The sequence below is a fragment of the Giraffa tippelskirchi genome, chromosome 3 (genome assembly GCF_054371585.1).
Source record: "Giraffa tippelskirchi isolate mGirTip1 chromosome 3, T2T-mGirTip1v1.2.pri, whole genome shotgun sequence".
In the NCBI taxonomy this organism is placed as follows: Eukaryota; Metazoa; Chordata; class Mammalia; order Artiodactyla; family Giraffidae; genus Giraffa; species Giraffa tippelskirchi.
Window position 1 is genome coordinate 64,909,394 of NC_137277.1, and position 14,777 is coordinate 64,924,170.

Sequence of the window (14,777 nt, forward strand, 5' to 3'; positions counted from 1 at the left end):
TCTCTCATTCTTGGAAACGCCCTCCCGCCCGCAACATCTTTCCCTTGGTTCCTAGTACAAGGGCATGTCTGTAACCCCTTCTCATTTGGTTTTACTATCTTATATATTCATCTTGGTTTCTCAGTGGAAACAGCTTGCTCTGGCTGTGGCTAGACTTCACATCCCCTCCTCCCACTTATTCTAAGACACAACCTCTCCAACCCTCATTCAGTTCTTTCTTTATAAAACAATGGTGATTCCTGTCTTATACTGTCTGTGTGAGGTAAAATAATATATGTTAAAATTCGTGCAGCATTGAAACTTCTCCGTGAATGTTAGCTTAGTGTCTTCCTTTTTGAGCATGAGAAGCATCTCTTGAAATTTCTCTAGTATGCTCTGCAACTGCTCTAAGCAGAGTTCTGGTCATTGGTGAGACACTCATAAACACTGATTGATGGGATTGCATGGTTCATTGAGTCCCCAGAAGCACTAGGATGAGTTGCCTGTGGGCAGGTGGGTGAAAAAAAAAGTCTAAAAAGCACTCTGTCCAGATTGCTGGGTCAGTGAAAGAGACAATAGCCCAGCAGCCTGCCAGGGTCTGCCATGTCCCAGAGACTCTGGTGACACTGATGTTAAAACTGGGATAATCGCTTCTGAACTCTGATTTAGCCAGCATTGCCTTGCTTTGGATAGTATGTGACAGCAGTTGCTAGAATGCTACTGAAATGCAGAAACATTGAAGAGAAAATAATATCTGACAACCTAGCCTGAAATTCAAACCCAAGCACAGTTACATATGCACTGGCTGAGAGTTTTCAGATCCATCTTCTGGGAAATTGACTGCTGTGAAATCGATGAGCTTCATTAGAAAGAACTAAAATAACTGGACAATAATGATTTAGAAATATTCATGTAGGGAACCTTTATAAGGAGTTTTTTGTCAAAATAGAACTTTTTACATCTGAAAGCTTTCAACAAAGGAACATTTTTGGCGGGGGCCACGGGAAGTTGCCTGCCATATCAGTAAAGAGAGGATGTTGCAGCTATGAAGCCAGCAGCCACCACAGTGGATTCAGGCTGGAGGAAAGCAGGATGCTGGCCCCTGATAGCTGAGGTGCATATCAAAGGAGTGCATATCAATAATCCCAGGCTCTTGCATATTTCCATACATAGAAAAGTGCTAAATTCCTTAACTTGAGATATCTAGTTTTCTTTCATCAACAGTCATCTTTTAATGTTCCTACTATCTGCTTTTTTATTGCCATAATTCCTATGTAACCTAGCTCTTCCCATACCTCTTAGAAGCAGTCCCTCAGAGTGATCAGAGAGGCTGTTTCCCAGGCTTAAGTTCTCAGTATATCCAACAAATGAAACGTAATTCTCAACTTTTAGGTTGTGCTTTTTTTGTTCAGTGGACAAACAGGGCCATCAATGGAAGGGAGCTTCACATAGGGGCTCCCAAAGCTCCCAGGGGGCCAGATCTGTCTGGGGTGGGCAAAGGGCAGAGAATAAAAAATTGAGGAGGCTGGGCAGGTGTGGTGCCAGCTTCTGGTACATCTTTGGAATTATTGTACATCTGTTCATTTTAAAACCACATTCTAAACTGTTTCCATTTTATGATTGTCTTCCCCTCAAAGTAAAAATGAAGGCCCAAGAAGGGAAGAGGGTACGGAAGCTCACCCAGTGGCAAAGCTGATCCCTCCTCATCACACCCTGAGAGCTGGTATCCATAGTCCTTCCAGGGCCACATCCCAGGTCCTGCTCCCTGCTGTGTGTTTGGAGCTATATGCACTTGCCAGCCCTCCCTCCCACCTCAGTGTACACAGGGGTCTCTATCTCACCCATGTCCTTTCAGAGCCCAGCTCCAGATCTCTGTGCTAACTCGAGAATGAAGAATGGTCTGTATCCAGGGGACATTTCAGTTAAGACCTTCTAGAAAGGGCAAAATCAATCCCCTCACAACCTGCTCCCAAAACTGGTGTATATGTTGTCAACTAAATAAAAAATACACAAGCTTAAAGTTAAGAGTTATGTTTTATTTGGTGGACAAAACTGAGGACTTAAGCCCAGAACACAGCATTTCAGATAACTCTGAAAGACTGTTCCTAAGAGGCAAGGGGTCAGGGGTAGGATATATAGGAGTTTTTGCAACAAACCAGTTATAAACACTTCTTTGAGAAATAACTGGGAACTTTAATGTGAGCTCTAATCTAGGTATTATTGGACTAATGTTCATTTTCTTACATTTGATCATGGTACTGTGCTCATCTAGCAGAATGTCATACCTATAGATGCATGCTGAGTACTGGGGTAACTGTTATCGTGGCCACATCTTACCTTTAAATGGTTCAGCAAAAAACAAAGTGTGTGACAAATGTCACATATGTGTGGGGAGAGAATGTATTGGAGAGAGAACTAGAATGGTATTATTTAAGGTACAGACTCGCCACTAGGAGATAAATAAGTCCTGGAGATCTAATGCACAGCATAGTAATTATGATAACAATGCTGTTATAAACTTAACAGTTGCTTAATTGCCAAGAGAATGGATCTTAATTATTCTTACCACAAAAAATTATAGTTATGTGACTTGAAGTAGGTGTTAGGTAACTCTACAGTGTGGTCATCATATTGCAATATATAAATGTATTAATATCAAATCAACATGTTATACACCTTAAACTTTCACAATATTATGTGTTAATTGTATCTCAGTTTAAAAAAAAACAAACAGGGAGACAAAGCAAATGTGGCAAGATCTCTTTTTATGTAGCTATTACCTAAGACCCCGGGTCCCGTCTTAGAACTGCCTTGTTAGCATTAGGAAGATTTGTGTCCCAGAGGCTGTGGGCTGTGCTGGGCTGGGGAGCTTATGATACTGAGGGGGAGGGAAAACTACATATCCATAGGTTAGCAGTTTAGCATTTGAAGGATTAAAAAGTTGTATTTCATGACTCACGGTCACATGCATTAGGAAGGAGTTCTAGGATCTGTCTAATAAAACATTAAGCAAGTATTGGACTTCCCTGGTGGCACAGTGGGTAAGAATCTCCCTGCCAGTGGTCTGGGTCTGATCTCTGGTCTGGGATGCCTCAGAGTAACTAAGTCTGTGAGCCACAACTACTGAGTCCATGCTCTAGAGCCCAAGAACCCCAACTACTGAACCTGAGTGCTGCAGCTACTGAAGCCCACACACTAAGAGCCCATGCTCCATAACAAAAAAGCTGCCACAGTGAGAAGCCGGGGCACCACAGCAAAGGGTAGCCCCTACTCACCACAGCTAGAGAAAGCCCATGGGCAGCAGCAAAGACTCAGCACAGCCAAAAATAAATAAGTATGTTTCTTTAAAAAAAAACGTTAAGCAAATATCATTTTGTTGAGACTGTTTTGTCTGGTTTATATAACTCGAACCTCTTTTTATTATGGGGGTCAAATTTCTTCATCAGCAGATTGACTGTGAAGGCACAATGATGGAGCAATGCCACCTGCAAGCCTCAAGAGACAGAATCAGAACAGAAGAGAGTGCGAGAGAATTTAATCCAGACAGTCCTGTGCTCAAAATCTGAACTGAAGCACTTACTAGGAAAAGCACTTTTCTTTGCCTCCACTTCTCAGCTTTCAAATGAGATTGAATGAAACTTGTTTACTGAGTTGTTAGGAGAATTAAGCAAGATAAATGAAGTAAAATACATAGCTTAATGCCTGCCATTTAATAAACAGTCAGTACTCAGTGGTTTCATTTCTTCTTAGATTAATGTCATGAATCATATACATACATATATGTATATAAGTTAAAATTTGAAAAGTTGAATCTTAACATGTATGTCTATGTATGTGTTCAGAATATGGATTAGAAAAATACATGCCAAATTATTGATTGTGTTTTATACAGGGACTGTGGTGGTCAGTCTTCCACTATTCATTTTATGTATTCACTGTTTAAAATTTTTCACAATGAAAAACTGATTTGTTTCATATAAAAGAAAGAAAAGCTGAACTGTCTTTTAAATGTACTAGAGATGGGAATGGGTTGCCTGCTATTGAAAGAAATCTTGCAATGAATCCTTTTCTAAATCCTTTCCTTCTTCTAATCATCTGTAATCAAGACTTTATATGTAGAATTTTTTAATAAAGTGCCCTAGATTCTGATTGGTAATGGGGCTAGGCAGGATGGGAGAACAGAAACTGATTTTAAAAATCTGACCTCAGGGCTCCCCTTGGCTGACCCCACCTTGATCTCCCCACTTTCTTCTAAGAGCATAGCATGTATTGGGCTCTGCTAGGAAGGCTCTGGCTGTGTGATCCAGTCCAGGGGTCCCCTCTTCCATCCCATGACACTGTTTATGTTTATACTCCTGGGATAAGTAGGCTATGGTAGTTATGCTCATAGAACTAAGGCTAGTCTTTGACTTAGGAAAAGAGTATCACCAAGAAAACTAAAAGCCATTCTCATTTAACATTAACGACAGTCAAGAACCCCTTCATTATTACTCCTGTCAGATGTCACTCCCCTCATCCATAATTGAACACTTAAGTTTTTCTTTTAAGATATTTTTTATGTGGACCATTTTTAAAGTCTTTATCTGTTACAGTATTGCTTCTGTTTTACGTTTTGGTTTTTTGGCCACAAGGCACGTGGGATCTTAGCTGCCTGACCAGGGATCAGACCTGTGCCCTCTGCATTGGAAGGCGAAGTCTTAACCACTGGCCACCAGGGAAGTCCTTTTAGGCTTAATTTTGAAAAACTTTACAACTTTGAGAAAGGCTTTTTCCTGATGCAAAATCAACCTTCCTATAGCTTTTTTCTGTTATTCATTCTTTGAAGTAATTCAAATAAAATTTTATTCTTCTTAAATGTGCCAGTCTTTCAAACGCCTGAAAATCATTCTCATCTCCACTCTTCCAACTCTTCCCTTTGCCAGGGTAACCATCAGTATTTCCTGATGTTCAGAGACGTGTCATTATCCTAGCTTCCTTCAACTAGGCGTTGTCATATTTGTCAGAGTTCCTCTTGGAAGTTTGTGGCCAATAGTATTCCAAATGTGTCCTGTTGAGCACACTGGAACCGACACCTCAGTGGATCACCAAGTATTGCATCAAATATCTGAGTATCCATCCAAAGAAGTTAGAGAGCCCCCAACTAAAATAAATAAATTTATTAAAAAAAAAAAAAAAAGAAGTTAGAGGAAGAGCAGCAAGTTAAATTCAAAATTAGGTTTAAAGGAGGGAATATTAAATGTGAGAGAAGAAATTAATTAAATGAAAAGCAAATATATGATAGGATAAAAAATAAAGATTGTTCCTGTGCAAAGTCTAGTTATTTTTTTTAAGACTGTAATTGATAAGCCCCTGGCAAGAGTAGTGGGAGAGGCTGTTTTAGGTCATTCCCCAGTGTCATCTGATAGCAGTGTTTATATTTTTTTTAGTGGCTACAGTTATCTATGGAAGAATTTGTCTGCTGGTAGTTATTCACTATTACAAAGCCCTTGACATAAAATAAGTATTTAATTTACAGAGTGGTTGAGGGAGATATTTTGACAGTCCCTGTCATGGGAAATTAAGTTTTGATTGACCTTAAACACCTCTATCCAAGAATAATTGAGGATGGGTAAGTCAGAGTGAGTGTTACTGTTGTAACAGATTAATTTATTTGCATGTTTAGAATATAGTGAAAGGAAGTTATCTTTACAGAGCCCTACATCTTTCCACCTTAAAAATCAAATTAATGTTTGTGTTTTAAAAGCAGATCCAAAATGAACAGTTCTTTTTTAAAAAGTTAATTTAAGACAGATCTTCTGGAAGGAAAAGAAAAGGGACACGGACAAATCAGTAGATCAGAGGTGTACGTGTGTGTGTGTGTGTATTAGAAACTTGAAGCTATAGGACTCAGCCTTATGTCTCAATTCTGTTGCCATTTTCTCTGTAACCTGGTGAAGCTCTCCAGGACACAGCATTTCTCTCATGTAAAATGAAGACAAATAACATAGTTCACATGACAGAGGAGTAAACGAAAATATTTTTTGAAGGTGAACCTGAAGGTTTTAGATTATGTTCCCTTGATAGTAAAAACAAAATAGGCTAGGCATTTTAGCCCACCTGGTCTTTTCAGCCCTCTTTATCCCAACTTGAACTCCACTTCCCCTCTCCCAATTTATTCTACATTTCATCAGTGTGAAAACCCATACAGACAGGACTTGTCTGGGAAATATTTTGACAAGGGTAGGAAAGAAGCCTTTGGCAAATTTATTTCATCTCTCTGAAAGGATATGTTCATTTGAATAGACAGTGTCAGTGTTGATAAGAGGGATGATAGCAGATGAGAAACAAAATGCAATTTCTGGAAAGTCTGGATGTTTTCAGCAATATTTCAGGACTTGAGCCCTGAAGGTCAAGACTTTAGACATGTGCCTGTGTTAATAACTCTGACTAGCATTGCATGCTGTTAATGTCCACACAGTTCCTAGTGACTTCAGCGCCCAAGCTGATGTCTCAGATGGGTCAGGAGCCCATGGAAGCTGGAGTGGGTGGGAGTGGAGAGAAAAAGTGAGATCAGATAAGCCATACACTTTGGGTGCCATGGTGAGGATTCTGCCTCTTCCTCTGAATTAAATGGCAGCCTTTGAAGGTTTTAGGCAGAGGAGTGATGTGATCTGATTGTATTTTACCAAGGGTCCCTTTGGTTATTGTGTAGAGAATGATGGACTCAAACAGTGAGACCGGCTGGGAGGCTGTTGGGTCATCCATGGAGGAGGGGGCAGTTGATGTGACCTGCACCAGGGATAGAAGTAAGAAAAGCTGGTTGAGTTCTGAATAACAACTTGAACACAGAGCTGATAGATTAGGATGTGAGTTGTGAGAGAAAGAGAAGAGTCCAGGAGAACTCCAAGATTTTTTATTAAAGTATAGTTGATTTACAATATTGTGTTAGTTTCAGGAGTACAGCAAAATTATTCAATTATGTGTATGTATATATGTATATATGTGTATATATATATATATATACATTGGGCTTCCCAAGTGGCGCTAGTGGTAAAGAATCTGCCTGCCAATGCAGGAGATGGAAGAGACATGGGTTTAATCCCTGGGTTTATTTTTGCATATGGTATAAGAGAGTGTCCTGACTTCATCGATTTATATGTGGCTGTCCAGCTTTTCCAACACTACTCGCCAAAGAGACTTCTCTCCATTGTATATTCCTTCCTCCTTTGTCAAAGATTAATTGACTGTAGATGTGTGGGTTTATTTCTGGGTTTTCTATTCTGTTCCATTGATCCATGTTTCTGTTTTTCTGTTAATACCATGCTGTTTTGATTACTATAACTTTGTAATATTGTCTGAAGTCTGAGAGGGTTATGCCTCTAGCTTGTTCTTTTTCCTTAGGATTGCCTTGGCAATTCTGGGTCTTTTGTAAATTTCAGGTAAATTTTAGGATTATTTGTTCTAGTTCTTTTAAAAATGTCCTGGGTAATCTGATAGGGATCACATTAAATATGTAGATTGCTTTGGGTAGTATGGACATTTTAACAGTATTAATTCTTCTAATCCAGGAGCATGCGATATCTTTCCATTTCTTTGAATCATCTTCAGTTTGCTTTATCAATGTTTTATAGTTCTCAGCATGTTTTATACTTTTCACCTCCTTGGTCAGATGTATCCTTAAGTATTTTTTATACAATTATAAAAGGAATTTTATACAATTTAAAAATTTTCCCTTTCTTGTATTTCATTGTTAGTATCAAGAAATTACAACAGATTTCCATATGTTAATCTTATATCCTGCTACTTTTCTGAATTAATTTATCAGTTCTAGTAGTTTCTGTGTGGTCTTTAGGTAGCTCAGTAAAGAGTTTGCCTGAACTGTGGGAGATCCGGGCTCAATCCTTGGGTCAGGAAGATCCCCTGGAAAAGGAAATGGCAACTCACTCCAGGATTCTTGCCTGGAGAATTCCATGGACAGAGGAGCCTGGTGGGCTACAGTCCATGAGGTCACAAAGAGTCAGACATGACTGACTAACACACACATATATAGTATCATGTCATCTGGATATAATAATAATTTTACCTCTTCCCTTTGAATTTGGATCACTTTTATTTCCTTTGCTTGTCTGCTTGCTGTGATGACAACTTCCAATACTATGTTGAATGGATGTAGTAAGATTGGACAACTTTGAGTTTTTCCATATTTTAGTGGGAAGGCTTTCAGCTTTTCAGATTTATGTTGGTTGTGGGTTTGTCATAAGTAGTTTTATTATGCTGAGATATAGTCCCTCTATGCTCACTTTGGTGAGAGTTTTTATCATGAATGAATGCTGAATTTATTATATGCCTTTTCTACATCTGTTGAGACGATCATGTGGTTTTTATCTTTTCTTTTGTTGATGTATTATATCACACTGACTGATTTGTGTGTGTTGAACCATCATTGTTATGGTGGAATGAATCCAACTTGATCATCGTGTATGATCCTTTTCATGTGTTGTTGCATTTTGTTTGATAATATTTTGTTGAGAATTTTTGCATTTATATTTATCAAAGATATTGGCCTGTAATTTTCTTTTTTGGTAGTGTCTTTGTTTGGTTTTAGTATCAGGGTGATAGTGGCTTCATAAAATGACTTTGGGAGTGTCCTCTTCAGTCTTTTGGGAGAGTTTGAGAAGGATCTGTGTAAGTTCTTTATAGGGTTAGTAGAATTCCCCTGTGAAGCCATATATGGTCCTGGACTTTTATTTGCAGGAAGTTTTTTCTTTTTTAATTACAGATTCTATTTCACATCTACTGATCAGTCTCTTCAAATCATCTATTTCTTCTTTGGTGGGCTGTATATTTCTAGAAACTTGTCTCATTCATCTAGGTTGTCCAGTCTGTTGACTTATGATTATTTAGAGTATTCTCTTATTTTTTTTGTATCTTTGCAGTCTCTATTGTTATTTCTCCTCTTTTATCTATTATTTTGTTTATTTGGGACCCCTCTCTTTTCTTCTTGTTGAGCCTAGCCAGAAGTTTGTTGATTTTGTTTATCCTTTCAAAAACACAGTTCTTGGTTTTATTGATTTTCTTCTATTATCTTTAAATATCTATTCTGTTTATTTTCTCTCTGATCTTTATTAGTCCTTCCTTCTGCGGACTTTGAGTTTTGTTTCTTCTTCTTTTTCTAACTCTTTTATGTGGTACCTTAGTTGTTTACTTGATGTTTTTCTTGTTTTTTAAGAAGGGCCTGTATCACTATGAGCTTCCCTCTTAGGATTGCTTTTATTGCATCCCATAGACTTTACATGGTTGTGTTTTCATTGTCATTTGTCTCAAGTTATTTTTTAATTTCCTCTTTGATTTCATCATTGATCCATTGGTTTTTAATAACATTTTGTTTAGTCTCCATGTAATCATTTTTTCTCATTTTCCTTTCTGTGGTTAATTACTAGTTTCACGCCATTGTATATGTTTAGCCTTGTTTTATGTTCTTGTATGTCATCTATCCTAAAGAGTGTTCCATGTGTACTAGAAAAATGTGTACTCTGTTTTTTTGGGGGGAGGGAGGGATGTGATTCCTGAAGATATTAATTAAATCTAATTGTTCTATTGTGTTGTTTAGGGTGTTTGTTTCCTTATTGATTTTCTGTCTGGAAGAACTGTCCATAGATGTCAGCTGGGTGTTACATTCTTCTATTATTATTGTATTTTCATCAAGTTCTCCTTTTATGTTTGTTTGTATTTGTCATGTATTTAAGTCCTCCTATATGGGTGCATATATTTATTTTTTTATTGAAGTGTAGTTTGTTTACAGTATTGTATTAGTTTCTAGCATACAGCAAAGTGATTCAGTTTTATATATATATAATATATATTTCATTTTCTTTTCCATTGTAGTTTATTACAAGACAGTGAATATAATTCACTGTGCTATTCAATAGGACCTTTTTTTAAAATCTGTTTTATGTAGAGTAGTTTGTATCTGCTAACCTCAAACTCCTAATTTGTCCCTCCCTCATTTACCCTTTGATAACTATAAGTTTGTTTTCTATGTCTGTGAGTCTGTTTCTGTTTTGTAAATAAGTTCATTTGTATCATTTATATTGGGTGTATATTTGTTAATGAGTATAATATCCTCTTCATATGTTGATCTTTTTGTCACTATATAGTGTCCTTTTTTATCTTTCTTTATGGCCTTTGTTTTAAAAGTCTATCTTGTCCGATATGAGTTTTGCTACCCCACTTTTTTATTATTTACATTTGCATAAAATATCTTTTTCCATTCCCTCACCTTCAGTCTATGTGTGTCCTTCACCCTAAAGTGGGTTTCCTGTAGGCAGCATATTGTAGGTTCTTATTTTACTATACAGTTTGCCACTCTATGTATTTTGATCAGACAGAGCATGTGGGCCATTGATATTTAAGGAAATTATTGATAGATATGTTTTTATTGCCATTTTAAACCTTGTTTTCCAGTTGATTTTGTGTTTCTTTTTTGTTCCTTACTTTTTCCCTTTGTGGTTTGATGGTTTCCTTTTGTATTGTTTGAGTTCTCTTCCAAGGTTTTTTTTCTGAGCAACTGAAAGAATGCGGTTGTGGGCTGTTGAGATATGGATGTCTGTGAGCCGAGCAGGTGTTGGTGGATGGGCAGCTCTGGGCATATTAACTTTGAGACACCTTTCAGGCCTTCAGGCAGAAGAGCCAGCAGGTGGTTGAAACTGTGAGGCAGGAGTTGCAGAGAAAGCTCCAGGCTGGAGAACTCGAGTGAGTCTTCAGCACCAGGACTGAAGACTGGGGCAGGGCAGGTACTGCTTCATGTCACCTGGCACTGGCTGACAGAGTGGGTCACTGGCTCCAGAGCACATCTTCAACCTCCTAAAGGAAGCTGTTACAATGACTGCAGCACCAGAATGTCCATATATGCAAACGTGAGCCCAGAGTGACTGTGGCCAACAGCAGCTGGCTCACACTGGCAGGTACACAGTCATAGGCTTTGGAGCACAGAGGTGGAAATACCTTTCACTGTGAAGTTACATATTCATACAGCATAAATCAAGACATATTGCAAGAACACACTTCAGTTGATTCTATGGACAGAACAGTGGAAATGAAATCTACCAATGTTTCATTTACCTGTAGAATATGAGAGGCTTATTTATAAACCTACTACATTCTCAAGATCCAGGAAAAACTATTCTGATTCAAGAAATCATAATCAGTGTGAAAAGAATTACCTTAGCAATTACTTGTGACTTATGACTAAGTATAATGTTTCAAATATTACATGCTAAACTGACTTTATTTTGGGGGGGCTCCAAAATCACTACATATGGTGATTGCAGCCATGAAATTAAAAGATGCTTACTCCTTGGAAGGAAAGTTATTACCAACCTAGACAGTATATTAAAAAGCAGAGACGTTACTTTGTCAACAAAGATCCGTCTAGTCAAGGCTATGGTTTTTCCAGTAGTCATGTATGGATGTGAGAGTTAGACTATAAAGAAGACTGAGCAGATGAGTTGATGCTTTTGAACTGTGGTATTGGAAAAGACTCTTGAGAGTCCCTTGGACTGCAAGGAGATCCAACCAGTCCATCCTAAAGGAGATCAGTCCTCGGTGTGCATTGAAAGGACTGATGTTGAAGCTGAAGCTCCAATACTTTGGCCACCTGATGCGAAAAGCTGACTCATTTGAAAAGACCCTGATGCTGGGAAAGATTAAGGGCAGGTGGAGAAGGGGATGACAGAGGATGAGATGGTTGGATGGCATCACCGACTCAACGGACATGAGTTTGGGTGAACTCCGGGAGTTGGTGATGGACAGGGAGGCCTGGCGTGCTGTGGTTCATGGGGTTGCAAAGGGTCAGACATGACTGTGCAACTGAACTGAACTGAAACTGAAGAATTAACCTCTGAAGGAAGGAGCCTAAAGACATCCACAACAGCAATTATTGAGAAATAATCATCAAATTAGTGTAAACCACAAATTTCCTCAGGTCTCTCCAATCTAGCAATATATGTATTTATATTTGCTATTTAAAAGGTGTGACTATCCATTAGGCAGGATTTTTAAATAACAGGCTAAAGAAAAGCCAGATGAATGTTCACTCTAAGCTAGAGAGAAGTTCAGGTCTTCCAAACAAAAAGGTCCAATAGAATGAGGTTAGATGTAAAGACCAGCAAACATTTAGGAGTCCACTGTGCATGGGAAGATGTAGCAACTTTTGAAAAGTTACTTCTACTTGAAACTGGTGCCGGCAAGCTCAACCTCTATGAGTTAAGCATTAAATCTTCACATGCTTACATTGTTTAAGGACAATTCACAATGAAACAAAGCTAATTTTATTTTATTGTGGTTAAGAACATTTAACATGAAATCAGATCATGAGCTCCTTAATGCAAAATTCAGGCTTAAATTGAAGAAACTAGGGAAAACCACTAAGCCATTCAGGTTTGACTTAAATCAAATCCCTTATGATTATATGATGGAGGTGATGAATAGATTCAAAGGATTAGATCTGGTAGACAGAGTGCCTAAGAACTATGGATGGAAGTTCACAACATTGTACAGAAGGCAGTGACCAAAACCATCCCAAAGAAAAAGAAATGGAAGAAGGCAAATGGTTGGCTGAGCAGGCATTACAAATATCTGAGAAAAGAAGAGAAACAAAAGGTAAGGAAGAAAGGGAAAAATATACCCAACTGAATGCAGAATTCCAGAGAATAGCAGGGAGAGATAAGAAGGCCTTCTTAAATGAACAATGCAAAGAAATAGAGGAAAACAATAGAATGGGAAAGACTAGAAATCTCCAAGAAAATTGGAAATATCAAGGGAACATTTCATACATGGATGGGCACAATAAAACACAGAAATGGTAAGGGCCTAACAGAAGCAGAAGAGATGAAGAAGTGGCAAGAATACACAGACGAACTATACAAAATAAAGTCTTAATGACCTGGATAAAAATGATAGTGTGGTCTCTCACCTAGAGCCAGACATCCTGGAGTGTGAAGTCAAATGGGCCTTAGCAAATATTGCTACCACAAAGCTAGTGTAGGTGATGGAATTCCAGCTGAGCTTATTTTAAATCATAAAATACAGTGCTGTTAAAGAGCTGCACTCAATATGCCAGCATATTTGGAAAACTCAGCAGTGGCCACAGGACTGGAAAACGTCAACTTTCATTCCATTCCTGAAGAAGGGCAATGCCAAAGAATGTTCAAATACCATATAGTTGCACTCATTTCACATGCTAGCAAGGTTATGCTCAAAATCCTTCAAGCTAGACTTCAGCAGTACATGAACTGAGAATTTCTAGATATACAAGCTGGCTTTAGAAAAGGCAGTGGAGCCAGAGATAAAATTGCCAACATTCATTGGATCATAGAGAAAGCAAAGGAGTTCCAGAAAAACATCTACTTCTGCTTCATTGACTACGATAAAGCCTTTGACTATGTGGATCACAATAAACTGTGGAAAATTCTTAAAGAGATGGGAATACTAGACTACCTTACCTGCTTCCTGAGAAACCTTTGTGCTGGTCAAGAAGCAACAGTTAGAGGATGGGGAGGGAGGTGCGAAGGGGATTCATGATGGCTGGGACACATGTACACCTGTGGCTGATTCATGTTAATGTATGGTTAAAACCATCAATATTGTAAAGTAATTATCCTCCAATTAAAATGAATTAATTTTTTTAAAAAGAAGCAACAGTTAGAACTGTACATGGAATAACTGGCTCAAAATTGGGAAAAGAGTACAACAAAGCTGTATAATGTCATCCTGCTTATTTAACTTATATGCAGAGTATATCATGTGAAATGCCAGCACCCCAGCTTGTAATTCATCCAGCAATGAATCACAAGCTGGAATCAAGATTGCCAGGAGAAATATCAGCAACCTCAGATATGCAGAAGATACCACTCTAATGGCAGAAAGTGAAGAGGAAATAAAGAGCTTCTTGATGAAGGTCAAATAGGCGAGTGCAAAAGCTGGCTTGAAACTCAACATTAAAAAAGCTAGAATCATGGCATCCAGTCTTATCACTTCATGGCAAATAGAAGAGGGGAAAATGAAAGCAGTTGCAAATTTTATTTTCTTGGGCTCCAAAATCACTGCGATAGTGACTGCAGCCAAGAATTTAAAAGACACTTGCTCCTTAGAAGGAAAACTAGGACAAACCTAGACAGAGTATTAAAAAGCAGAGACATCACTTTGCTGACAGAGGTCCATCTAGACAAAGCTATGGTTTTTCCAGTAGTCATGTACAGATGTGAGAGTTGGATCATAAAGAAGACTGAGCACCAAAAACTTGATGCTTTCAAATTGTGATGCTGGATAAGACTCTTTAGAGTCCCTTGGACAGCAAGGAGATCAAACCAGTCAATCCTAAAGGAAATCAACCCTAAATATTCATTGGAAGGACTGATGCTGAAGCTGAAGCATCAAAACTTTGGCCACTTTATGTGAAGAGGTGACTTGCTGGAAAAGACCCTGATGCTTGAAAAGATTGAAGGCAAGAGAAGGGGGCAGCAGAGGATGAAGTCGTTAGGTAGCATCACTAATTCAATGGACATGAATTAAGTAAACTCTGGGAGATAGTGGAGGACAGAGGATCCTGGCTTACTACAATCCATGGGGTCACAAAGAATTGGACACCACTTAGTGTCTGAACAATAACAGCAGTGCCCTCCTAACAGAATTTTAAGTGTATCGTTGTTGACTGTAGGTCCAGTGCTATTCACAGATCTCAAGAGCTTGTTCATATTGCTTAGCTGGTACTTTATGCCCATTTATTAGTAACTCTTGTTTGTCCCTCCTCCTGGTCACTG

The 14,777-nt window shown here is 38.4% G+C and overlaps 1 protein-coding gene across 6 annotated transcripts in view; it reads left to right on the forward strand.

Annotated features, from left to right (window-relative positions):
- Positions 1 to 14,777, forward strand: part of ARHGEF4 (Rho guanine nucleotide exchange factor 4) — a 265,787-nt gene that overhangs the window by 192,754 nt on the left and 58,256 nt on the right. The window contains exon 3 of one of the 6 annotated variants that reach the window (XM_081583141.1): positions 10,572 to 10,585. The exons of the other annotated variants lie outside the window; for them this stretch is intronic. Within the exon in view, the coding sequence (XP_081439267.1) occupies positions 10,572 to 10,585 (14 nt within the window). The remainder of the gene's footprint in view (positions 1 to 10,571; positions 10,586 to 14,777) is intronic. 6 annotated transcript variants of the gene reach the window in all.